Source organism: Macaca nemestrina, chromosome 10 (genome assembly GCF_043159975.1).
Source record: "Macaca nemestrina isolate mMacNem1 chromosome 10, mMacNem.hap1, whole genome shotgun sequence".
In the NCBI taxonomy this organism is placed as follows: Eukaryota; Metazoa; Chordata; class Mammalia; order Primates; family Cercopithecidae; genus Macaca; species Macaca nemestrina.
In genome coordinates this window covers 66,827,209-66,854,617 of record NC_092134.1, presented here as the reverse complement: position 1 = coordinate 66,854,617, position 27,409 = coordinate 66,827,209, and the positions used below count along the sequence as shown (strand labels likewise).

Sequence of the window (27,409 nt, the reverse complement as noted above, 5' to 3'; positions counted from 1 at the left end):
TGAAACCCCCATCTCTACTAAAAATACAAAAATTAGCTGGGCATAGTGGTGCACGTCATGGTGGCGCTACTCAGGAAGCTGAGGCAGGAGAATCGCTTGAACCTGGGAGGTGGAGGTTGCAGTGAGCTGAGATCATGCCACTGTATTCCAGCCTGGGTGACAGAGCAAGACTGTGTCCCCCACCACCAAAAATAATAATAATAATAATAATAATAATAATAATAATAAAATAAATAAATAAATAAAAGAACTTCAGTTTGCTCATGTGTAAGAGGGGAATAAAACTTATTTTCCCCCTGGTGATGTTTCTGAGGAAGAAATGAGATGATATTCATGAAGATGACCAGTCCAATACTTGGCACTGGCATGAAATAAATGGTAACTAGTACTTGTATAATCATTCCCCTTTCCCCACCTTCTCTCTCTCTCTCTCTCTGTCTCTCTCTTACTCTCGCTCTGGGTTAGGTTACTCCAATGATCATTTCATTCTCGTTATTCCCCAAGCTTTGGCGTAATATTGTTCAACCTCCTCTTTCTCTTTTCTTGTTTCTTTTCATTTGTTAACAGAAGCCCCCCAAGCCTTTCACTGTCATTCAAATGACGTTTCTGCACTACAAATCAACAACTACTTACTGACTACCAACAAAGTGAAGTTTTGTGGTTGTCAAAGTCATGTCTTCTGAGAAGAATCTCATTCCAAGTCAGTGTTTCCCAAAGTAGGTGTGTATAGATATTGCTGGATGCAAGATGATTTAAGATGACACAGAAACCTTTGTTTTTAATTTTCAGAGTTAGAAAAAATTTATATTAGAAAAATATTATTAGCATATAAAATTACAGATAGTAAAGCCTATGATAAACCTAAGTAAAAAAGTATACCAATTTAAACTTACTTAAAATCATATTAATTATAGTAGAGGTGGAACACAAATATATAACAAAAGTAATGAAGATGACATATGAGTAACTGAAATTTGGGAAGCTGTTCTGAGTCATATAAGGTCAATAGATAAGAAAATATTAATAGGCCCAACTACTCTATTCAAAAGTAAACTATGTAAGATGTTTCTTCACTTTCTTCAATGCCAATCAAGCCATACAACTTCTACCTAGCCTAATTTTCTAAAGTCACCTAAAACCCTAGGGTCAATGGTCTACCAAACCCAGGAATGGGAGAATTAATTTTTTTCAGGGCAAAAGTAATAGAGGGAAAAGACTTTTTCCTTATAGCTCTTATGGCTATATCCTCAGTCAGCCTGTAAAATTTTTCTGACACTGGAGGCTGTTGCTAGCTGTCATCAGAGTCACTCCTACATGTACCTGGAGCACAACATTGACCAAGTGCCATCTCTCCTATAACACAGGAATTCCCAAACAGGGGGTTCAGGAAATACCAAAGCACAGTTACCACAAAAAAAAATTCCCCTAAATTGCATGCTGGAAGAATTATTGTTTCAAAATCACTTGCTGCATATGCACCACTTTATTGTATTTCAGCCAATGTTTACTAAGGCATGAGAGAAGTTCAAACATAATAGACTGTCGTTTCTCCAAATCACTAATGAAAGCTATGGTTCTGAACACACAAATCAAGGTGCTGGTTTTGCCTTGTGCTACTTGAGGAGCACTCAGTATGTACTCACAGCCACATAGCAAACTGGATCAGTTCTCTGGAGGAGATACTTAATGTGTACCTGCCATAATAAGTAATATGTTTGGCTCTGCATTGCTCTATTTATAGAACAGCGTTTCTTCCTCATATTTTTTAGCACTTTTCTACAAGCAGAACACATGAATGAATCACTCTTATCTTCTCAATTTTATTATTAAATGGTGCTCAACTTTTTCCTCGGGTGTTTTAGGACCGCACAGACATTTTCTGGTCAAATAGAAACAAATGAGGCTGGGGGGAACCTCTGGCCTTTCAAAGTCTCTAGCTTCTGGCTGACCTATATTTCATTCATTAGTCTTGGGCAGCAGGCATTTTCTTGGAAATGTCATGTTGGGTGGAACTTCAAGGCCAAATGTGAGTATTTGCTGCAGCATACAATGAGACAGAAAACACATGGTCAACAGAGAACTTGTTGCACTTTTTCTGTAGGAAAGTATGCTGGTCTTAGGGTCACAGATTCCTCACACAGAAAATCTACCTGCTGACTTTTGCTTATTCATTGATTCCACAAGTATTGATCAAATACCTAACATTTGCTAAGGACTGTTGCATGCACTGGAGATAACAGGTGAACTAGACATATAGAGGATCTGCCCTCGTGTAGCTTACATTTTAGCTAGGGACTGAGAAACAAAAAAATAATAAATTTGTAAGTTAATTTCCTATAGCGATAACTACTATGGAAAACAAAACAAGACATGGGAGAAGCCAGAATCTCAGGTATATTTGCAGTGCTAACAGTCTTGACTTTATAATCATAGAAACTTCTCTCTAAAGAAGTAATGTAATTTAGCTACTTTCTTAAATATTCAGTAATTTTAACACTTGTACACATAATTTTAGGTTCTTTCTTAAGGCTGACACTGGATGGATTTGGCAGAGTACACCCTGGCCCTTAGTTCTCATTGTCCTCACTTTGGCCCACTGGGACACTTGCGAGGATGCAGGGACAGCTGGACTGAGAAGCAAAGGTACTTATCTCTTGGTATTTTTTTCCCATGTTGGTCATGTCCTCATTAATAGTAGATTCTGCCTTAGTTTCTTTGGACAGCAACTGTGTACTTTTAGGACATTTCACACTTGCTTGATTCAACTGACTTTGGTTTCTCATCCCTGAGATACATTCTTTTTAAAATTATTTTTTTTTTATTTTTTACTTTTTGAGAGAGGGTCTCACTCTGGAGAACAGTGGTGCCATCATGACTCACTGCAGCCTTGATTTCCTGGGCTCAGGCAATCCTCTCACCTCAATGTCCTGAGTAGCTGGGACCACAGGTGCATGCCGCCATGCCCAGCTGATTTTTGTATTTTTTGTAGAGACAGTGTTTCACCATGTTGCCCAGGCTGGAACTCTCAGGCTTAAGAGATCCGGCTGCCTTGACCTCCCAAAGTTCTGGGATTATAGGTATGAGCCACTGTGTCCAGCCTCACTCATTTTTTTGCAGGGGCTCAATAGTAGAACTAACCAGATGAAGCAGAACCAGGCATTTACACACTTGAACAGTGGTATAGCTGTAAAGTCCTAGTGTAAAAGTCACACTATATATCTTCTGTAATAATACAAATTTACATAAATGAAGCATCTAATGATATGAATAACAAAGACAGGAAAAATTTGGATCAGAGAGGGCAGAACCTTCAAATTCCTATTGTAGCCTCTTAATTTAAGGTTACCAGCTCCTCCCTGGTGTCAAGGGTATGGTATTATGGGGATTATCTTCCAGACTTTGATTGTTCAATAGATACTGACTTTTCCTGGATGTATTCTAATCAGCTTGACTGTACACATCTTGGGCTACTGGACATTTCAGATTCTCAGCTTCATTTTTTACTACCCACTCCCAAGTACCTAAATGTGAGCAGCAAGAAAGACTGATGTATACTTTACTCCCTTAAGACCTAATTGATAAGTATATTTTCTTACATTTTAGGCTGGGAAAAAAAATCCCACACAAACGTTTATGGCATTATTCTGGGTACAGATTGAAGAAAATTTTCCTGGGTGCACCAAAGTTTAGAAATGTAATAGATATGAATATTTGACATCTTCCTGCATTTGTCAATTGTCCAGAATTCTTTGGGCAATTAGTCAAGACTGATATAAGCAAAGAAAGATGTCCTATATAGAAAGAGGAGGCGAGTCAAATAAGTAATATACTAACTCTAGGTTTTGAGGTCAAGTGTAGTATCCTGTCTTTCCTTCACAAATATGAGACAGACATGATTAAATGCCTCATCTCTAAGTGGGCAAGGTCACAGATTATTGCAAAATATGCCAAACTCAAAGTCTGTACAGATTTTCTCTAACGATTTCGACAAACTCTTCAAGTGGTCGAACTTCATTTCACCAGCAATCTGTCAAATAAAGGAGAATCAACAGATTCTTTTTAATAGACATTGATATATGGTAAAATCTGTTAGTTCTAAATACCTTTGTCCTTGGAATTTATCTTATTTTTGAAAACTAATGGGGAGAAATGAGATTGAAAATACATCTCCCTAATATTTTTAATTGAATATTAAGTCTCTAATACAAACTTAAAGTTCGGTATCATAGGACACTCATGTCATTCTTTACTATCATCAGTATTAAAAATTTCATTAAATCTTATGGAAGACTAAAAGATCCTTTTAGTTTTACATTTTATGCTATATGAGACACGATTAAAATGACAAGTTCCCAAATAACATGAATAATGTATTTCCCCTTTATCCAAAGCAAGTGCATGTTGCTCCTAAGAGTGTTTAATCCATTTTCTTTTTCAGGAAGAGGAAAGGAGGGCGATAAAAGGATTTATGGTTAGAACGGGTATTTAATGAAAGGCACATATTTGGCTTGTGATTGTAAAATAACTGCTGTAGTTATTCTGAGTTTAGACAGGAGTCATAGATTTTGACATTAATAAAAGCAAATTATGATTCTGTTAACATTCATATTTACCTCTTTGGGACAGAATTGTTTAAAGTTACTCTGTTTTAGTCATGGAAATAGTAGAGTCCGTATTAAGAAACCTTATTTCTGTGTATGTATATAAATGTTTACTTCAGGAAGCACCAGATCTACATTTATAGAATAAGTTTCAAAGAACAGCTTAAAATATCATAAAACTTAGAGAAACTTAAGGTGCCTTCTGCTACTTTATACTCTTTTTCCACTATATTCCACCCCATTCATCAGAGAAAGTGCTAATATGAATGGTCAAATCCCGTCACCATCTTTGGACCACTGGGAGTGGAGCTTTACGGGGAGATGTAGGCAAAAGCCATAGCTCTGTTAAGATTTTAGCCTCCTTGTGTTTGCTTACTCCCCAGCAGCTGGGGCAGATCAATGGCCCTGGAGCTGCATCTTACTTGGGAGGGGCCTCTGCATTGAGAAGGTCAGAAACTAGTACATTAGCCAAACTCTCCTTTAGGGCTTCTTTTCATTGGTGCGCTTTTCTCTAGAGGCATCTTTCCATGCTGCCGGGGTGTTAAAAATATCTTGAGGGAAATAGGATTGGGAGTGAGCATAGGAAAAGGAGACTAAGGCTGTAAATGTCCATCTAGCTCAAGCCTTGTCCAACCCACAGCCCACAGGCTGTAATACAGCCCAGGATGGCTTTGAATGTGACCCAACACAAATTCGTAAATGTTTTAAAAACATTTTGAGATTTTTTTTTGTGATTCTTTTTTATTTTTATTATTACTTGCTTTAGTTCATCAGCTATCATTAGTGTATTTTATGTGTGGCCCAAGACAATTATTCTTCTTCCAATGTGGTCCAGGGAAGCCAAAAGATTGGAATCTCCTGAATTCTGGCTCTTATAGCTCTGTATGGTCCAACTTAGTCCATCAGGAGAACACTTCAGGATTTTTCAGTTGAAGCTCTGGTAAATAATAAAGAGGATACACTTACTTGGCCTTTTCCTCTGTGCGTTTTTCTCTCTCTCATGGACTTAGTGGGGGCAAAAGTGGACATAGTAGGTGATTGCTCAAGACTTCTGGATGTTGGGTTTCACTTCTGTTTGAGTTATTTCTTGGCCAAACATCTGAGAATACTCTCTTCTTTTTGCCAGAACAAGAGTTCATGGGTACTTTTAAGTAAGACAGTAAGGGATTAGAACTCCATGAGTCATTAGTCAGTCAGGAGGCAGTTTCCAAGAAGTTTTTTAATTCTCTCCTTAAAATACTATTAAGTAATAGTCTGCTGTTAACCACTTTGGTTTCTTAGCCCTCTGGCTGGTGCAATCTTTTTTCTTGAACTGTTCTAAATAACTAAGAAGATTCTGAACACTCCTAATAACCTCCGGCCCCTACCTTGAGATGAACAAAAAGGGGTCTATCAATGGTCAAGCTCCAGGAAAACATCTCATAAAGCTTACCAACAGTTAATGATTCCAGTGACTTTTATATCTAACATAAAGACAAGGAAAAGACAAAATTCATGATGAAGAATAATATGTGCCACAAACTAGGGATTATGATGAACCAATTCTGTGTATTTAACGTGTAACTTAAAAAACTACTTAATGACTTTAAGAAAAAGGAAGGCCTTCAAACATGTTGTCATTAGAATGTGGCACTAGAGAACCCATGAAAAGAAAACATTGATAATAGCATATTTGCTTAGTATCCCATAGAGTTATGAGGACACTGGGAAGTCTCCTTCTTCCCAGCAGTAGAATACTCAGTACCGGTGAATGTAGAGCAGCCAAGAAAGAATTGATGGGTAACTGATATTCTTGAACTTCAAACGGAATATTTCTTTAATGCTGACAAGGAGAAAACAGATAACACAGTCCAGAACTGACTGTAGTAGTTTTTCTAAATGCAACCAGCATGAAGAATGATGTTCTATAGGATAAAATAGAAGACATCTTGGCACTGGGTGATGCCATCTAATTGCAGAGTTCAAATTGCTTTAGAATCTTTGAAGCACCAAAACAAGGATGTAAAACATATTCATAATATGTGTCTTCATAAGTCCTGTACTTTCAAAATGAATCTAAGCCTTTGGAATAAGAGTAAAAATAACCACCTGAAATTTTTATAAAAATAAAGAATAATCATGAAGAGGGTTACTCACAAATGGGATTCATCTTGCTCTTTATTCAAGTGGAAAATTCTTCCTTTCACTGACACGTTTGCCAAACCATTCCATTTAATGTAGGAAACACCACTTTGTTTCTTCTGAATTGCTAAAACTATTGTACTCTAAAATCCTGTAGCTGAGGTTTAGCTGTACTCAATTTGCTTGTATAAAATATACAATACATCATTTTAAATCAACGTTTAAATGTATTAATGCTTTTAACCCTTCTAAGTACAATTGCTTCCACAAGGAATTTTTCCGTGAATTATCTAGTTCAGATTGTTTGAATAGCATTTTGAATTTCCTTTCCTCTTTAATTTCAGAACTTACATGTTTTTGTGTCATTCACAAATCAAAGCTTCAAAATATTGAAGTTTTGGGGTAAAGACATTTAAAGATATTTCTTCAAAATGTTTTGTTGGAAAAACATAGATATCACTCATTGTATTACAATACAATTCACACTTTCCTAAGGAAACAAAATCACAAATTTCACAAGAGCTGTCCAATGGAAGCAAATTCAGGTTCAAAGAGATGAGAAGAAAAGAGTGATTTTGCATTCAGCATATATGATCTGTTGCGGCAACTGTGAATTCCTTATTTCTGCCAGCTATAGCTCAGTAAAGAAATGGATGCTATTGTGAAAGTCATCCCCTGAAAACAGAGATGAGAGTAAGTAAATGAGTAGAGTTGATACAAATTCAAGTCATTTTGCAAAGGATTTTACATTGATGGATTACAAGATGAATTCTCACAAGTTGGCAAGGTTTTCTAAAGTCTAGCTTTTATGAATATTGTTTGAACAAGTGGTGTAGAATTCATTCTATGCTCTGTGAAATAACATGATTTATTATTATTATTATTTTTACCAAGTTGGAATTGTTTAGAATCACCAAATAACAGGATTCAAAAGTAAAACAGCTGAAAAATCCAACAGTCTGGTCTAACCTGGGATGCTCTGTCTCCTCACAGCCAACGCTCCATCAGGCGGCTTTGTCTGGCTGGCGGATTTAGTGTAGGGACTCTCATCTGCAAAGGTACAATGAAGCGTTTGGTTAATTTCCATCCAGTTTCTAATGCAGTGAAGATTTTTAATGGATTGCAATCCTTCTGCGAGAGAGAAGTGGTACAGTACAGTGGAAAGTGTTGGTAGGCCTGGGTCCTATACTTGGGTTAGCTGTGCGATCAATCTTTGAAAATGTTGTGAATATGTTTCTTCCCTTATAAAAGAGAGAGAAAATTCTCATCTACTTCTTAGGGTTGTCAGGATCAAAAGCTATAGTGCTCATGAAGATGTTTATGAAATGGTAAGAAGTATGCAAATAGAGTATACAAATTATTTGTCACCTACATTCATTGATAAGTAAGTACCAGTGAATAGGTGTAACAAAGACAAAGAAGAAATAAAATGGCTCAATGGGCACTAAGAATAATCAGGTAGAAGAACAAAGAAAGTAAAAAGAAAGGCAATATTTCAGATAAGCAGATGACAGAGTTAGTATTGCAAGGGAAATAAAGCCACTCAGAGTTAGTAGGTTCCTCCTGGGAGTGTGAACTGGCAGCCAGTGCAAAGCAGAGGGATAGAGATGTTCAGAGGGAAGACCAGAGGAGCTAGGTTGAGAATAGGGAAGGAATGATGGTTTGGCAAAAGAAGACATATATTGCAATGAGCTTGTTTGTGCTCTTTTAGAAAGAGATGAAAATAACTTGCAGAATTATTAAAAGAGCAACTGAGAAGACAGAAGGTCTAAAGCTTAATGGATCTGTGAGAGTTAGGCAAGAAGGTGAATGATTAAAACAGTAGGTGACAAGATCATGGAGACAATGGGTCCACCCAGTTCTAAGTAAGGTGATTTTTTTTTTTAACTTTGAAAATGATTTTACCTGACTAGGAATAAAGGAGCAGTGATCTAGGATGGCAAATACTAAGGCTAAAATAAAGGACAATTCTTCCTAATTGGGATGGGAGCATTTATAAAAAGTAAAAGAAATGTGAATAACAACTTTAAAATTTTCAAGAATAAGATGTACATGGCTTGAGTAAATAGAATGTAAAATAATTATCTAGCATATTCAGTCCAGCTAGATAACCTAAATGTCACTGCTGGCCACACTGTAAGATGTATTATTGTTGTTGTAACCATTTTATAATAGCAGGAAATCATTAAAGAACTTAAAGAAGCCATATTGTACATGACAAACTATTACACATAACAAGGATTTATTCAGAACAAGGCTTTATCATCTGAGAACATTAATTCTCCCAACTGAATGGCTTGTGTTTCAAAATTGAGGAACTCATTTCCTCTCTAGGATGAACTTCTGGTTTGAAATGATTCATGATTTCTTCATAAAACTAACAAGGTCTTTATACGCAATGACAAAAGGAAAAGATTAACACTGCTGTAAGTGGCAATTAACTTAAAAAATAGAAGTCATGCTGTTTCACGTTTATATTTAATTTGTCACACAATTTTTTATATTCTTCCAACCATAAAGATAAACTACCAACTTTCAGATAACAATTCAATCAACACCATTTTTGCTTTAGAAGTGGTATCTTAGGTCTTCGACTCTTCTCTTTGCAAACACCATTTTGAGTATAATTAAAACCCACAAAACAAAATACAAAATGTAAACATCACACTACAAAAGTCTCCCTTTGCCCCACCATTGTCACTTGAATATTTGAGTGTTTTTCTCACAGTGTTAATAAGAAGGCAATATGCTTCATTTAGTACCTTTTAAAACAAATGTACTATGTATTAAAGCCGGGGATTCTTTATAAGACTGCTTTAAAAGTGTATTTCCTTTCATTGTCCAAAACCTTGAAACGGTGTATTTATGAGCATAGAGCACTAAGCCAGGAAATAATCACAACAACCAGGCTTAGGTACGGCATCTTGGAAGCCTAAAAGCTTTCCTCAGTGTTCTATTTGTCAAGATTCCAGCCAATTAAAGTCTTGAGTTGAATCCAGTGTTGGCTTTTTATAAAGGGCAATAAGAGATTTACCCAGGAGACTCTGGGGTTATCTGCACTTGATGCTCTATTTTAAGGAGCTATTTCTTTAGAAATGTACCCAGTTTGCATTTCAGAAGTAGTCAACCCTGGTAAAATGGTTTTCTCATTTATATTTGAAAACAACTTCCTTGATTTAGAACTGAGATAGTCTAGTTGAGCACATCCTTAAAAGGTTGAAACTGAATTATAGATGACCACCTGGCCAGCCTCTCCATCACCACCCCCAACTGCTCCCAATATCAAGAGTGACCATACTGAGCACAGGCGAAAGTAAATAATTATCTAGAAGCGAAATCTTGTATTGGTTAAAGGACCAGAATGAAAAAGTTCAGTGCTATCTAATGTTGTCTAAGCGGCATTATTGCTTTCACCCTGATCGCCAAAGCCAATCACGCCAAAGCCTATCAGTGTGAAAGCAATAATTCCTAATGGAAGGGAGGCAGAGGCTTGGCAACATTGATCATCAGAGCTAAGGAGGGCATAGCAGCAGAGCAGCATGGCACAATATAACTTGGTTTTTAGAAGACTTTCCTGAAGAGTGTCTTTTTATTTTAAATACCTTAGAGGCACCATGGCCTTTTATAAAAAGCTGCCTATCACAGAATGAACACCAGCTCTCCTGACGTGATTTACTGAAAGCTCTAGATTTAAACTTGTTTGAAAATAGAAATGGATAAAACACACTGAATGAATCTGTGGCTGATGGCTCCACAGTAGGATATTAAAGGACCAGAGTGTCCAGAGTGCATTTCTAATCCTTGAGCATAAAGTCATGGAGAACTACGGAGGCTTCTATCTTCTCTTGTGTCCCTAAATGCAGCTTTATAGATATATCCCTAGAATTTCATGCTTATAAGGGATAATCTATTTTTTTTTTTTGAGACGGAGTCTCGCTGTGTCGCCCAGGCTGGAGTGCAGTGGCCGGATCTCAGCTCACTGCAAGCTCCGCCTCCCGGGTTCACGCCATTCTCCTGCCTCAGCCTCCCGAGTAGCTGGGACTACAGGCGCCCGCCACCTCGCCCGGCTAATTTTTTGTATTTTTTAGTAGAGACGGGGTTTCACTGGGTTAGCCAGGATGGTCTCGATCTCCTGACCTCATGATCCGCCCGTCTCGGCCTCCCAAAGTGCTGGGATTACAGGCTTGAGCCACCACGCCCGGTTATAAGGGATAATCTAGACCATTCTTTCATTGTAAATAGAACTGAGGCCCAGAAAGATAAATTTACAGGAGGACACACATCTAAATTGAGTCTAGATGGAATTTCTTATATTCTTAGTCCCATGTTCTTTCTTCATTTCCTTTTAGATAGACGATAAGATTTCATAGGCCATTGGGTCCACATGTTGCTGTGTCACAGGAGTGAGTGATTGGGCACACTGTACCAGCAGAGACCTTATATGGTGTAAGTTAATTGCTACAGTGAAGCCTTTGAAAATGAGCCTGAGCCACATAGCCAATTATTTTTGTGTATATATACATCCCATTCTTCCCTCCTCCACATATTTGTTGCCTAAAGCAAACAACAGTTACAAATGGTACTACCGAACTAATTTATGCTTTTCAGTTCATTTCTTTGAAGATAAAATTTAAAAGCAACGTCAATATAGCTCATTGTTCCCCAGGATGAGCCTTAAAAGAGTCACTGAATTATAAGATTTATGTTAATACTTTTCTTTGTTTCATTGAAGAGATACTAAATAGGCTTTCAAGTTAAATCCAGATATATCAATAAACAAAAAAAGGTCAAATGACAAGGAAAGAAATCAATCAGAATAGTACCTAGCACATCGTAGGCTTTCACTAAATGTTTGCTGATAGAATATGTGAATTAATTATATTCACTTTTTCAAACAAGAGCATTTGTTGTAAACAAAGAACATGAAGAAAGTCAAACATTTGTTATAAGCTATATTCCCTCCTACTTCTGCTTTTCTTTTTCTAGGTTGATAGCCTATTCCTTTTAAAGTCACATTATCATCCAACAGCTATTAAATATTGACGTAATGTGAAAAATCTGACCCTTTATAAAAAGGTTATCAACATATATTTCCTTTCATTTTCATTCAGACTGTAGAATGATTGATCAACCTTTAAAATAATGTCTTTAAACAAAAGAATTATGATTTTCATAGCAGACTCTCAGCCCAGACTTGGATGATCATATTAACCAGGGATTCTCACTAAAAGTCACTACAGGGGAAAGCAGACATTCAGTTAGTGAGCTACTTGCTCACTGAAATGAATGTTTCAAGCAATCATTAAGGGCATCTCAGGGTATCAACACTGCCAGCCTTTCCTAACAACATCTTAGCAGCTAGGTAATCACCATCACACATGATGGCCCTTCACAGGGGCTTACCTGTTGGTCACAATAAAGAACATGGGTCCCTTTAGAGTGACATCTCATGAGGCTAGGGAAAAATGCACTCCATTAACAGGGAGAATTGACATGGTGACAAAGGCACCGAAAGCGTTAGTCAAGCATATACTTAAAGCAGAAGAAGAACAAAAAGGGGGACCATCTGTCCCTCTCATTCCCCCCAGTTTGGCCAGTTTCCTCATGTGCCAAACACAGGAGGGGCAAACACAGATCATTTGTTTTGATCACATGAAGCTGGTGTTTATAAACTTGGAAAGCCACCAGCGGGCACCTAAGGAGCAATGCTTCACTATGCATCACAAACCGCCTGTGCTGGAGCTGGGAGAGTCACATCATGAGGAAGGGACTCAGGTCCCCTCATGCTCTCAAATCCTCCAACGTTTGCTTGGTATCAAACAGCATCCTTGTGTCACCAGGCTGGTTCCTGTTTCTCCATTTCCTGAGACTCTCATTTCTCACTCTGGGCTATGCAGAGGAACCCGATATGAATATGGTTTCAGGAATCTCTAGCTGTGTTCAAAGCTTTGCTGAAGAAAGGAAATTTAATTTCCTTTGGCTGAGACTAATCAGCGTATGCTAAACAATTCTTAGCAACTAATTATGCACAACTGAGGCACCTGCTAAGCCAGCAGACCCCCTTAACATCTTGATTAGGAAAAAAGAAGGCATTTGGTGCAGTTAAATATTATGACCATTTCCCAGTAGCGAGGAGACAGGCAGGGCATGCCACAGTGCTCATGCATGTCCTTACAAACTTGAAATAAAAGCCTGGTTTCCATGAATGAACAAAATAAAATCCACTGTGGATGAAACAATCTGTCCCTTGAATTCAATTAAATGTCACACAATTTAGTACCTACTATGAGCAAACTAAGACTCAAAGTACACAAAAGATAATGACACTTTCAGTGGAGTGGTGATGGCAGAATCACTACTCCCTACATTTGAGACTAGAACATGGTACTGGATTACCTGACGGGGAGAATGAGAATGGGCTTAAGGTTAGGTGGAGGTGAAGCACAGGATGAGAAAGGGAGATCCACCACTAGGAATTTATCCGTAATTTTTCAATCAGAAAAATCAAGAAACAAGTCATTTTAGGCTTTCCGATAACATGGTAGTTTTGTGTGGTGGGGAGCCATAATCATTTCAGTAATTGGGTCCTGTGAACATTTTATCCCAGTTAGCATGAACATAACATGGTTGCTTCTCTCCCATAGACACTAGCCTTCCAGTCCCATTTGCTTCCCTGGTGGTTTGATGGCACACTTTGAAATTTAAGCAAGATTTCCTGAAGGATAACTGTTAAGGCTTTTTGACAACAGAGCTTAATTATATCTTTCTCTTCTTGTTAAAATGATGCATAACTACAATCACAGGGCCCCACATAATTTAAAGAAATTAAATTGTTCATAATTCCTGATTCAAATAACCCTATTTTTCTACGGTCAAGCAAAAAGTGCACTCATGATCTCTCCTAGAGTCAGAAGGCTGCCAAGTCCTACACAGGCTTTGGCTCTACAGCTTTGGTATGTGGAGGCTGTAACATGGAGAGTTGCTTACAACTTACCGAGAATGCATCAATTTCATTTCCTTCCCTAATCTGATAGAGGGGTCCATACAGCTAAGTTTACACCAGAAGATTGGGGAATGATCTGAGCTTGATGACAAGAAGCAGAGGCAATGTGCTGCCCTGTGATAGTCTCTTTCCTATGAAAAGATGATTTCCCCCATCTACTTTCCCTCCTCCCTTTTGTTATTTGTTTTGCATCTGCATGGCATTAATGTCTATCCTTGACTCTGCAGGTTTCCTTATAGTGTCATAATTCAGACACAGATGTGCTCTATATTCCTAAAGGGACCAGATCTTTTGCCTTTTTTTTTTCTTTTTTTTTTTTTTGAGATAGGGTCTCACTCTGTCACCCTGCCTAGAATGCAGTGGTATGATCATGGCTCACTGCAGCCTCAAAATCCTGAGCTCAAGTGCTCCTCCCACCTCAGCCTCTGAGCAGCTGGGATTGCAGGTGCATGCCACCAAGCCTGACTTTTTAAATTATTTTTTATAGAGGCTAGGTTTTGCTATGTTGCCCAGACTGGTCTCAAACTCCTGGCATCAAGTGATCCTCCCACCTCAGTCTTCCATAATGCTGGATTACAGGCATGAACCGCCACACCTGGCTTTCTTTTACTTTTGAACTTTGGGGAAAAAAAACAAAACACCCAAACAGAGCACAATTTCATTTTAAGAACAAATATACAGTGGTTTTTTGGTTTCTTCACAGTGATAGAATATCTTGTAATTAACCATAATCTGATAACCATTTCAGGGATTAAATATCGCAGCTAAAAAGAATGGCAACAATATAGCTCACATTATCGTAGGCCTGTGTTATAAGATCATTTCTCTCCCTTACTGCTCTATTATCTAATTCTTGCTTCTCAAAATGTGGACCATGGATGAGCAGCAGGAGCATACCTGGGAATTGTCAAAAAATGTGGAATCTCAGCCTCCACCCCAACCCATGGAATCAGAGTCTGCATTTAACAAAATCTCCAGGTGATTTGTATGCACGTTAATGTTTGGAAAGCCCTGCTCCAATTGATATGACCAACAGCAACTGCACGGGTAGTGAGGATATACCTGTTCCGATGTCTCACCTGGTTGCATCAGGGGCAGCCTACAAAGTAGGTGGCAGAATGCCAGTCATATCAGCAAACTCCAAGAGTATCCCCAGGCCTGCAATCATCAAATTGCTCATGGACTGGTTTCTTCAAATGTAAAGGAAACTGTTGTAATGGTATGGTTTTGAGTGAATTCAATCTTCCCTTGATCCATTTTAAACCTCTCAACAAATCCTGAAATGGCTGAATTATAGGAGTAACTAGAGCTATCTAAGGTCAGATACAGTGGAGCAAGTGACTGATTGTAATAATAATCTATTAGTCAATTTACATTTGAAGGTGGAGAGAGGAAATGGTATTGAATTACTATCCCCTAGCTAGTAAAGGTCAAATGAAAGTAAAAAGTTATGTTCTGCCTCACGGCAGGGACATGAGGGAAGAATCTTCCATGACGCTGTCTCCTTAAATTCTTTCTCCTCAGATACACATTTGCTTCCTTACATCTGCACAGTTCTCCTGCAACCAGGAAGGTCTCCAGCACAGAACCTGGCCTCTGATCTGCATGCAGGGACAAACAGAACTGCGGTGGCCCCGGAGCATCTGGACAACCTTGTGGAAGTGGTCTGTGCTAGCTGGGCTGCTCAGTGATGCCTGCAGGCCTTTTGGGAAAGTAATATCTTTAGTCAGGTTAATTTGTAAATCCTCTCTGAAATTAATGAGCATGAAATTGCACATTTTCTGCCTCTGGCATTCCTATTGCTAATGTGTCTGAATCACAGATGATAACTCCTATGCTTCTTCCTAATATTGTTTCCAGCAAGGACAGCTGAACCAGTCTGTTAATGGCAGTCACAGACCCGCCTCATCACCGAAGAATCAAAATTTGTCAAGGGCTGGAATCCATGCCATAAAGTTCATTTTCATGACCATATCAGATCCCAATTAAAAACATTAACATCTTAAATTCATTATATCTTTCACATTTTCTCTTTGTGGAGAGGGCTATGTGCTTTAAAACTTTGGTTTAGCCATTAGATTATGCCAGCTGACATTTTCAGTCTCTCATAGGTTCAATAAAGGCTTAGCCTCAGAATGACAATTTGGTGCAAAATTTGAACTACCTCAGCTGACATTTTCAGTCTCTCATAGGTTCAATAAATGACTAACTTTAGAATGACAATTTGGTGCAAAATTTGGATTACTTCACAGTAATGAGTACTGGCTATTTAAAACCACATTTTAAATTCTTATTTAAAAAGCACACCATTCTTCAGGGAAAAAGTATGCATTAACAGGTATAAACTGGCTAGACCACATCCAAGTATTCCTGGAGGGCCAAAGAACCAGTGTTTGATTTAGTGTAATGGCAATTGAGTGGTAGGATTAATAGAAATAAATAATACATTTGGAGTAATTAAGGTTTCTCCATTTTTTTAACTAACGAATATGAAATTCTAAGTCACTTTCATATATATATACAATTTGGACTGGACTAAATTTAGGGAAAAATGTAAAACAGTACATAGGTTTTCCTTAGATAATTCAAGAAACAAAATGTTTAAAATGTTCTCATGGAAAAGACTGGAAGTGATTTTTAAACACTCAAATAAGAACGATCATAGTTTCAAAACTGAATCATTTAAATGATTATATTGCTTTACTATTTAAACTGCTTCTTTTTTTGCCCCTTGTTTGGAATGTTTTTGGATTTCTAATGTAAACTGCGGAGAAAAAGAGGGAGCTTTCTGTCAAATCAGGGTTCTCCAAGAGTCCTTCTTTTACGTGACATTACTGCGAAGGTTTCCATATTTAGAAATTTTCAGTATGATAGCTGCTAGAATGAAGTCAAGACTGATGGGAAAACAAGCAGCAGCAAAATGCAATCAGGATGACTTCATTTGAAGTGGTCTAAATCTTGTGCCAGTGTGTGAATGAACACTGATGTCTAGGAAAATGAGCCACATATATCTGTGGGGTGGAGCATTCCCGTGTAGGTTTGATTATTGAGAAATTAGCCTTTAATGTTCTCACCTGTTGCTCTGACAATCAGTGACACGATAAAATTTTATAACTTTGGTAACTTTAAAACCTGGTTCAGTGGCTCACTATGATCTTTCTTTCTTCTTTTCTGTTAATCAAGTGTAGTATAAATTGATACATGTCAACTGCAGGCAAATTATCTAAATAAGTGATCAGATAGTCACCACTGCTGAGAAATTTCTACATAAAATGGAAATAAAAGTATTATCACCACTGTTTAGCTCAGTTTCCAATACACAAAATGAAAATGCCTCTATATCTAGCATTCTGGAATAATAAGGGGACAATGTGTAGTATATATTTATAACCTTGGGTAACATTTTGGAGCTAAGAGCACAGATGATTCTTCCCATGGTCACTGATTTAAGGAACAAGGGTTACATGTGACTGCCTATATGTGCAAAAATCACTGTGTGATTCTCAACTCCCTCTCTCATGTCTTAAGTGTGTAGTGGTCTTAGAAACAATGGTCCAAAGGATGTTCCCAATAAGCCAAGGGAAACCAAGATTTTTTCCAGGCATCAATTTTCATTAATTTTCAAAACAGTGAAATAGGTGATGGGACTCTGTGGGAATGGGGAAAATGCATTAAGTCAGAACTTATCAGAGTGCAAAGTTGATGGCAGGAAAAGTAAACCTCATGTTGAAGTCCCGGGTTGTATGTAAGGGGTATAAGTTACATGAAGAAAAATGAGAGTTTAATTATAATCATGTACTTTTAGATGCCTCTTTCATTAAACAGCAATGCCACTGGTTTCCTCTATAAGTAATCTAAATAATTTCTTAGAGATCTGTTATTCATTCTGAGTTCAGTTTGAGTATACTTCAGTCAACCAGAAGCCTTTTTAATGTAAATGATACCAATAACTTTACAAATAGAGTTAATACTTATAGAGCATTCATAAGATGCCAACATGAGTCTAAATCCTTTATAGCTATAATCTTATCTCTTCTCACAATAACTCAATAAAATGTAAAATAACAAAACAGATAATTTCATTTTACAAAAGGAGTACTGGTTTCAAGAAAGAATTTGTCTTCATCTAAATAGGTTGTATGGCAAATCTGAAATGGAGCTGCTATTATATTAAAGCCTAGGGCAGGGTAGCATATTACATGCCCAGCACTCTGCTTGGTACCTCACATACATTATCAGTACTCACATCAATGTAATTTCACAGGAACAATTACATGTTTGAAGTATGGGGATACAGAGGCTTATAGAGATGAAATTATGTGCCTAATTTTACCCTGAAAGCAACGTGCAAAAATGAAGCTTTAACATACATATCTTTAGAGAGTCTGCTGTTAGCCACCATGATACACTGTTTACCAAATTTTGATTCACATCCTTACTTGGAGAGAGAGAGAGAGAGAGAGAGAGAGAGCGAGAGCGAGAGAGAGCACGAGAGAGAGCAAGAGAGAGAGCGTGTGTGTGTGTGTGTGTGTGTATAAAGGCACTCCTTCACATAGTAGCCACTACTGTGTATATCTTGCATGACTAAATGTCACTGATATAGGGACTTGGGGCTGCATTTGAAGATCTTCTGAAATTGCAGTTTAGAAAAGAATATATCACCTCACCCAATTTTTAGACATCACTTCTTCATCATGAATTCTTGGTTTAATTTATGATACAAGATTCAAGATTCTTTCCAGCACATAAACAAATCACTTGAATGAATGCATTTTAGCCAAGAAGCTCCAAGCATTTTAGAAGATGAAATCTGGCTGAATTTCTCTCTCTAACTCCCACTCTGAGCCAACCATTCTCTACAGATAGAGCATTTATGAACTGGTTCCTATAAATGGTTTATCATTTTAAAATGAATAAATACTGGGACACTCTCTTTTCTCCTTTAGTATTCTAGACAAGTTCATGGCCTGCTGCTTACAATATTTCAAACCTTTTATGAGTGTTCATGTAGCCAGAGTGGGGAATAAATCTTGGACCAGACCATATCTAGCAACACAATGAAGAAAATGGTGGTATGACTTGTGTAGCTGGCAAGGAGATCGCTGAGTCTGCCTTTCCTTACCCTCTGGCTCTCCAGGCTCATCTCTACAAAGAGCCAAGCTCCAGGGCAGATGTGCTGCCACCTCAATTCTCAGACTCAGGAGTGGCTCATGCAGCAGAGTCACTGGGCAGACAGGCAATAATTTTTTGCTAGACTTCAGAATTTTCTGAGGAGCTTTTGAAACCAAGGTAAGTAACCCACTAGCCATTATTTCCAAGACTGTCATCTCTCCTGGCCTTGGATCATTTCAGGACCTATCTCAGAACACACTTTTTTTGTAGACTTTAGTTTTGAAAATTCCCAAATTTAAGCTCAAGTCCTAAGAGCAGGCCACTGTCATTATATAGCGTCTTAGAACCAACACCTTCTTATCTAGTGTAGGCAGCAGGTGGGGAGGGAGGCAGGGGCAGATACCACATTTGGAAGTCCTGGGAATAACATATTTCACACACATGCCTTGAATTATCACATATTTTGCTTTATTAATTCATTGCTGGGTCAAGCAATAGCAGATGACTGCTTATCAAACACATGATATGTGTTTTTAATGCACGATTAAAGTAGGATTTATCACGGCTGTCAGAATCCAGGGAGTCTGTGCTGTTTGTTATTTAAAGCCGTAGTTGTTTGGATACTTTCTGGTTTTACAGTGAGACAGTGATTATACACACGAAACCCCACAAAAGTGTTAGACCAGAGAGATGTGGTTTTTAAAAAAAATTTTTTTGACAGAGTCTTGCTCTGTCACCCAGGCTGGAGTGCAGTGGTGTGATCTTGGCTCGGCTCACTGCAACTCCACCTCCTGGGGTTCAAGAGATTCTGCTGCCTCAGCCTCCTGAGTAGCTGGGACTACAGGTGCACACCACCATGCCTGGCTAATTTTTGTATTTTTAGTAGAGATGGGGTTTCACCATGTTGGCCAGGCTGGTCTCAAACTCCTGACCTCAGTGATCAGCCAGCTTCACCCTCCCAAAGTGCTGGGATTTCAGGCATAAGCCACCATGCCCAGCCCATAGTTTTCGTATGGACAACACCAACACCATTTTCAATTCACTAGAATTTTACTGTACTGCATAGTTCATACCATCTACCACTTTCTAGCCATGTGACCTTGGATGGGTTCAGTTTCATCACCTATAAAATGGAAATAGTAATGATCACATAGGATTGCTGTGAGGATTGAACAAAACAGTGTAAATAAAGCACCCAGAGTGGTCTGAGTTCAGGAAGTCTGGCTCTGTTCCTTTATTTGTAATAGATAAGGAAGCTGAGTGATAGACAAGAACCAGTAGGAATCCCACAGTATGGTTTTTTTTTTTTTTTTTTTTTTTTTTTTTTTTTTTAACAGCACTTACCATACTACCTTAAAATCATCAACCTGCTTATTGCTACGCTGTGTATGCCTTTGAGTGGGGGATTTACTTTTACAATCATGGGTATTATTATCCCAATTTTTACAGATAGTAAAACTGAATCTCAGTTACAAATCTGTCTAAGGCTATCAAAAGCTAATAAAAATCAGAGACAGGATTCTAACTAAGGTCTGGCTGACACAAAAGACCATCCTTTCCCAATGTCTCAGCACTGCTTCAATAGAGGGGGTTTGCACAACACACAATCATTAGTGGAAAGGAGAGAAAACTGGGACCTGATCATTACAAACTAATCTTCATGCAGCCAAAACCTATACCTAACTTTCTACCACAATAAGGATGCAGATACTTGATATATTTTTGGTTTTTTATTTAAGCTATGGGCTATCATACCTGAGTTTTTATGGAGAAATTCATTGACATTAAATGGTCTATTATGATTCGTCAATGGAAAACAAAAATTAAAACCCAGATGCTTAGATTTAATAGTCCAAAGATGACCAAATCATCTTCATTTGCTTCTAAGACAAATTATTCAGACATATAATTTCCTCACAAATTACTTGTTTGTCTAACTCTCCTTGGGTTATGTCTACCTCATCAATTTCACTACTTCCTTCCATAAATCTTCCCTGAACAAATATTCAGCTTTTATAGTTAATTTGGATAAACAAGGAAAACACAATTCAATTCCACAAAATGTGATTGTTTAATTTGGAACTGATTTTGTAGCATTATACTCAGGACTCTTCCAATTTTGAGGTAAATGAGTTACTGACATTTACAAACATCTAGAATAAAAGAAACCATTCCTTCCATCATTGTCAATTTCGTTATTGAATCTGCTTTGGGACACTTCAATCATGAAAGTAACCATGTAAAACTATATTGTATTCTATTAGCAATAATACCTTAGAGGAGGTTCATTTATGATAACTGAAATTTTCTCTGACTCAGTCTCATCAGCCATGTATTTTGCCTTAAGGTATTTTGAATATCACAAAGTCAAAGTTTTAGAAGTATACTCCTAAGGCCTTAGCTGAACCACAGTATATTTTGAAACAGAGAATTTTTATGAAATATATTGATAGGCAAATCAGTCAGAATTTTTCCATGTTAATATTGTTTAAAGTTTCTATATCAGTTGAATACCAATGCCTTATGAGAAAAGCAGGAAGGAATATATACATATATACACACATCCATATATATGTATATATATAAATACATATATAGATACATAGATACACACATACACATATATTCATATATATTTAACAGATGTAGACATCTACATATGTATCTATTTATAAGCACTGCCAAGAACAAATATACATATAAACAGTAGATCCAAAAGGACTCCTCAGTCCTAAGACACCCCTCGTCTCCTATCCTGCAGGGCAAAATACAATTGGCAAAAGTCGGAAACCACCATCTCTATCTCAGTGACCTATGGAGCCCTGTGGTAGAATGACCAGGAACTTAGAGCCAATGGTAAGAACCAAGATAGTACAGAGCTTCTGTACTATTCTAGGGACTTTGAAATTTCAGAAAATGTATGCCAAATTTGTCCTTTATATAATTCATAGACTTTGGATTTCTACATTTGAGATTGCCATATGACATCCAGAGATGCTTTCAGAGAAATTGTAATTCAGCTTAGAGACAGTCTACAAATATGAAACATATGCAGGCCGGGCGCGGTGGCTCAAGCCTGTAATCCCAGCACTTTCAGAGGCCAAGACGGGCGGATCACGAGGTCAGGAGATCGCATCCTGGCTAACACGGTGAAACCCCGTCTCTACCAAAAAAAATACAAAAAACTAGCCGGACGAGGTGGCGGGCGCCTGTAGTCCCAGCTACTCGGGAGGCTGAGGCAGGAGAATGGCGTAAACCCAGGAGGCGGAGTTTGCAGTGAGCTGAGATCCGGCCACTGCACTCCAGCCTGGGCGACAGAGCGAGACTCCGTCTCAAAAAAAAAAAAAAAAAAGGAAACATATGCAATGCCAGGTTCACAGCTTGTAAAAGAACAGAAGAATAGCTATGTGAAAAATTAGTTTATCTCAGTAGTCACAAGTGATAACTCAAGCTCAGCCCAACAGACATTGCAGAGGTGGGAATGAATACCATTTATAATGTGTACTATTCATACATCCACTGCATAGAGAAGTAGCTTAGAAAGGTTATGCATTTGTGTGCAGATCTACTGAGTAATTTGGGTACGGATTTTAAGCCCAAGCCCAGCCTGCCTTCACATTTCTCCACTGTATAACTATAGCCTTTATTGGCTTCTCTTTTGCTTAAGACAAGCTTAACAAAACATTTGACATTTATCGTGATAGAGTAAATAACACAATGGCTATCATGAGTACAATAAGGGTCAGATGTTTACTTCCTTAACAATTAGGGATGCATTGCTCAAAATAAGTAAAAGCATTTGTGCATTACTTGAGTATCATATTTAAGTAAACAGAGATCATAAAACTGAAATATGTAAGTGCCACCGATGCCACTCCTGTCAGCATCTTCCCTCTAGGAGATGATTTCAAATGACATTTTTTCTTTCCAATTATGAGAGACATTAGCTAAAAATCTACTAGGTCAAAAAATTCTTTTTGTTAGACTAAATAGAAAGCTTTGCCTTCGTTGTTAAATATCTACAGACTTAACTGAAAAAAGATGTTAAATTTAGTGGAGAAAGACCAGAAAGCCTTAAGCAATTTGCATAATTAGACCATCTTTTCCCATTGCCTTTACCTTTTTTATTTTGACCCTAGAATTTCCTTTTTGCATTTCATACTTGTGCATAATTAAGATGAAATATCAAAAAAAGATGAAATATCATGCAAAGGCTGAATTCTCATTCTGTAAGCCCTCAGAAACATTTGAGGAATAGCTGTTCTATGACTAATATCTATAAAAATTAAAGATTGATGTATAGCCACTAAATGATCTCTTCTTATTTAGACTGTGAATTATGTAAACCTATTATAAATTTTATAAATATAAAGAAAGCATATATTTACCACATTTATTTTTTCCGCCATCAGCAAAGATAAGCTGGTTGGAAATGTGAGAGAAGGCAGTTCTTTATTTTTCTTCTACAGTTTAAACCAACAGAGTGCATATATGTATTACACAACATTCACGGAATGCCTAATGTTTCCAGGCTTATCTCAAGCTAGTCTTTCTGCAAACAGTTTGAACATAAGAATGGGAGATTTTTTTTTTTTGTAGAGAGAGAACATGGCAAGTGGAAGCAGACAGGCTTTATATCATAAAATATTTAAAACCTAGTTTCTCCATTTATTTTGGGCAACTTACATAAATCCTCTAAGTTTCAATTTTTTCATCTCTCAAATAGTAATACCAATATTTATTTTTCAAACTTGTGGAAATTAACTAATATAATGCATATAATGACCTTGGTCTATAGCATAGGCTGAATAAATACAGCCATGTGTTGCTTAGTGATGAAGACACTTTCTGAGAAGTGTATCATTAGGTGATTTCTTCCTTGTGCAAACATCAGAGTGTACTTACATAATCCCAGATGGTATAGTCTACTACACACCTAGGCTACATAGTAGAGCCTATTGCTCCTAGGCTGTAAACCTGTACAGGGTGTGACTGTGCTGAATACTGTGGCAACTGTAACACAATAGTATCTGTATATCTCATATCTAGGCTGGGTTCAGTGGTTCCGGGTGTAATTCCAACACTTTGGGAGGCCTAGATGCTTAAGCGCAGGAGTTCCAGACAAGCCTGGGTAACATAGGGGGACCCCAAGTTTAAAATGTTTTTGAAGTGCCTGTAGTCTCAGTTACTTGGGAAGCTGTGGTGGGAGGCTCGCTTGAGCCTGGGAGGTTGAGGCTGCAGTGAGCTGTGACTGCCACTGCCCTCCAGCCTCGGTGACAGAGTAAGACCCTGTCTCAAAACAAACAAAGCACAAAACAAAAATAAAAAATTATCACATGTCTAAATATAGAAAAGGTACAAATATGACATTATAATCTTATGGAGCCACCATCATATAAACAACTTGCTGCTTACAGAAACCTTGTTATGCAGCATACTATTATATGATCTTCGCCATGCCACTTTGGCCTGGTGTGGTTCCATGGACCCCTAGGGAATCTGATAAACATTAAATGATCACATAAAGTTTGGTAGAAAAAACGTATGCAAATGAAGACTTTTAAAAGAATTTTCTTCTTCGTATGTTTCTATTTTATTATTGGGGAAAGACAGAATCCAAACAACAGAGAATCAGAACACTGCTGTTCACATGCAATGATTTGAATTAATTAGAGCTGAGTTCTGCAGGGCTAAAAATGGCTCCTTAAAAGCATAGTTAAATAATCCCCTAAATACACAAGAAACCTATTAAGTATAAAACTTACCTTTAAAATATAATATGGTAAATCCTCCCAGAGGCATAACTTAGTCCCCTAAACCAGACACATCAGGTGGGCAAATGCCAATTCTTTCATAGCATGAGGATATCATTTATTAAATTACTACTTTAATAGGGCCCTGGTGGCCCTAGAACTAATGCTCCTTGTAAAGGTTTAAGTTAGAATCAGGGGGAAGATTTGCTCACCTGATCCTTTATGCATAATTACCACTAACTATGCAAATCTGGCTTGTATTTATTCCATTAAGTACCTCCAATGATGTCACTTTGTCTGCAGCCCAACTCTGAGATGTACTTTCTGTCTAGGCACAGAAAGTTTCCTGTATGTTACAGTTCAGTTCAGAATTTTAATTAAATAAAATGAGAAACAATTGAAAAACAAGGCATCTACAATCTTTGCATAATGAGTATGCACTGGTCTCCTTGCTCTACATAATAAATGATGACAAAGGACAGGGTAGTATCATTATCCAGTTTGGCAACAACGATGAAAAAAAAAAGAACTTTCCAATTTCTTTCTGTAAAATTTTATTTAAAAAATGAAATATGGCAAAAGACGAGTACTCTTGGGTATTATAAATCATCTCCCAGCTAGGAAGAGAGTTCTACTTGGAGAGCTGCCCAGGGCACACCAATTTGTTCTCTTTCTCTGAATCACTATTAGGGTGCAGTCACTTTTTATTGGACTTAGGTTTCTTCTGTGCAAGGATGAAATAAAATGCTTTTGCATCCTGGAGTTTAAAACACTTAAAACACAGTATTAGGTAGCATCTACTTCTGGTGAGAAGGTACTCTTAGAAATCATGTTTGAAGACACATCAGCATTAATGCTATTTTAAAGCATTCACGGATCTTTTCATTCTTGACATTTCAGCAGCATTACAGCAATATTCCACCTGACTTTGAATACACCATGTGGTTCTGGCTTCCCACCTGCCTCACTGACCACACCTTCTCAACCTCTGTTGGTGCCTCCTTCCCCTTCTCCTCTTCCTTTTTCAGACCTATAAATAAGGATATGCCCTAGGATTCAGCCCCCTTCTTTTATCCATGCCCCTTCTTTCCTTTCTATCACATCTTATTTCCATGCCTTTAAATGCTAAGTGCGCTCGTGTTTGTATCTGCAGCCATGACCTCCCCAATGAACTCCAGACTCAGGACATACAGCTGTTTATCTGGCATCTCTGCTTGAACATCTAAAAGGTATTTTAATCTTAACATGTCCCAAACAGAACTATTGATTCCCTAACAGCCCTCCCCCACACTATGGCATCCTCATCTCATCAGATAATCACACCAAAAACATCTGGATCCTCTCTTGCCCTTACATTCTGCCCTAAGCCCATATGTAAGTTCCGTAGGCTCTTCCTTAGAACGTATCGCAGATCTATTCCTTCTCACCACCTATACTGTTACCACCCTGGTCGATGCCACCATCACCTCTTGCCTGCACCATTTGAGACAACCCCTGAAACTTGTCTATCTACTATGTGTGCATGACTGCTGAAGTTATCTTTTAAAAACTAAAAAAAAAAAAAAAATCACAGTACTTCCCAGTTTAAAGTTCCCCAGGGGCTTCCCATTATACTTAGAATAATATCCAGACACCTGACCATGGTCTACAAGGCTGCCTGTAATCTGGCCCCAACCCATCATCTTGACCTCGTCTTGTATCTTTCTCCTCTTCATTCACTGCCTTGCAGCTACACCGGCCTTCCTCCCACTCCTTCAACGTGTCAAACTCATTCTCACCTTAGAACTTTGACTAAACCTTGCTACTCCTTCTGCCTGGAATATTATTCCCTTAGGCCTTGGCATGACCAGCCTCTTCTCAATTATTCTAATCTTACTTAAATGTTATCTCTTAACCTTTGATCATCCTTTTCCAAGCTGCTTCTCTTTTCCCAAGTTCCTCTCTATCCATTAACTTACTTTCTTCTCAACACTTAGAACTATCTGAAATGTCTATGTATTTATCTGTTTAATGTCTGTCTTCCTTACTAGAGTATAAACTCCACGAGAGCAGGAGTCTTGTATATTGTCTATGTGTCTTGCACAGAGTTGATATTCAGTAAATATTGGCTGAATATTTTGAATGCATTCCTAACCTGCATACACATATAATGATGTACAGAAATCCTATAAAATAAGCCAAACATGACAAGTAAGATCCTTTATAGTAATTTAAAATAAAAAAATCATGTTTCTGGTCATAGAGTTCAAGCACTGGGAAGGGTCTTAGAAGTTATAGTGTAACCCCCTTTTTTACAATGCTCTGATGCTCACAGGAGGGGAGCCGCTAGCAGTTCACAAAGCAAGAAAGAGGTGGAATCAGGCTGACCAGATCCCCACTGCAGCTTCAAGTAGAGCTGGCTGCTCCTTATCGTATATTACACTGGGTGACTGTTAGAACTCACTGATTATACAGCACAGAGTAACTCCATTTCAGCACCAAAGTGTATATCCACTCTACATAGCAAGTAAAAATAGGACTTTGAATCATAAATTTCATCTATATTAAATGAATTCACTGGTGTTCCTAAAAAATGGCAAACTTTAAAACTAATTTTATTTTTAATTTTTGAGACGGAGTTTCACTCTTGTCACCCAGACTGAAGTGTGCAGTGGTATGATCTTGGTTCACCGCAACCTCCACCTCCTGGGTTCAAGCAATTCCCCTGCCTCAGTCTCCCGAGTACCTGGGATTACAGGTATCCACCATCACGCCTAGCTAACTTTTGTATTTTGGGTAGAGACAGGGTTTCACCATGTTGGCCAGGCTGGTTTCGAATT

General features: G+C 37.9%; 1 protein-coding gene across 27 annotated transcripts in view; it reads right to left on the bottom strand.

The window, feature by feature from the left end:
- LOC105473429 (glutamate receptor interacting protein 1) overlaps positions 1 to 27,409 on the bottom strand; it is a 711,108-nt gene that overhangs the window by 225,942 nt on the left and 457,757 nt on the right. For 25 of the 27 annotated variants that reach the window (XM_071071489.1, XM_071071493.1, XM_011727248.3 and 22 more), the window contains one exon: positions 7,692 to 7,772. The exons of the other annotated variants lie outside the window; for them this stretch is intronic. In XM_071071489.1, coding sequence (XP_070927590.1) covers positions 7,692 to 7,772 — 81 coding nt within the window. The remainder of the gene's footprint in view (positions 1 to 7,691; positions 7,773 to 27,409) is intronic. 27 annotated transcript variants of the gene reach the window in all.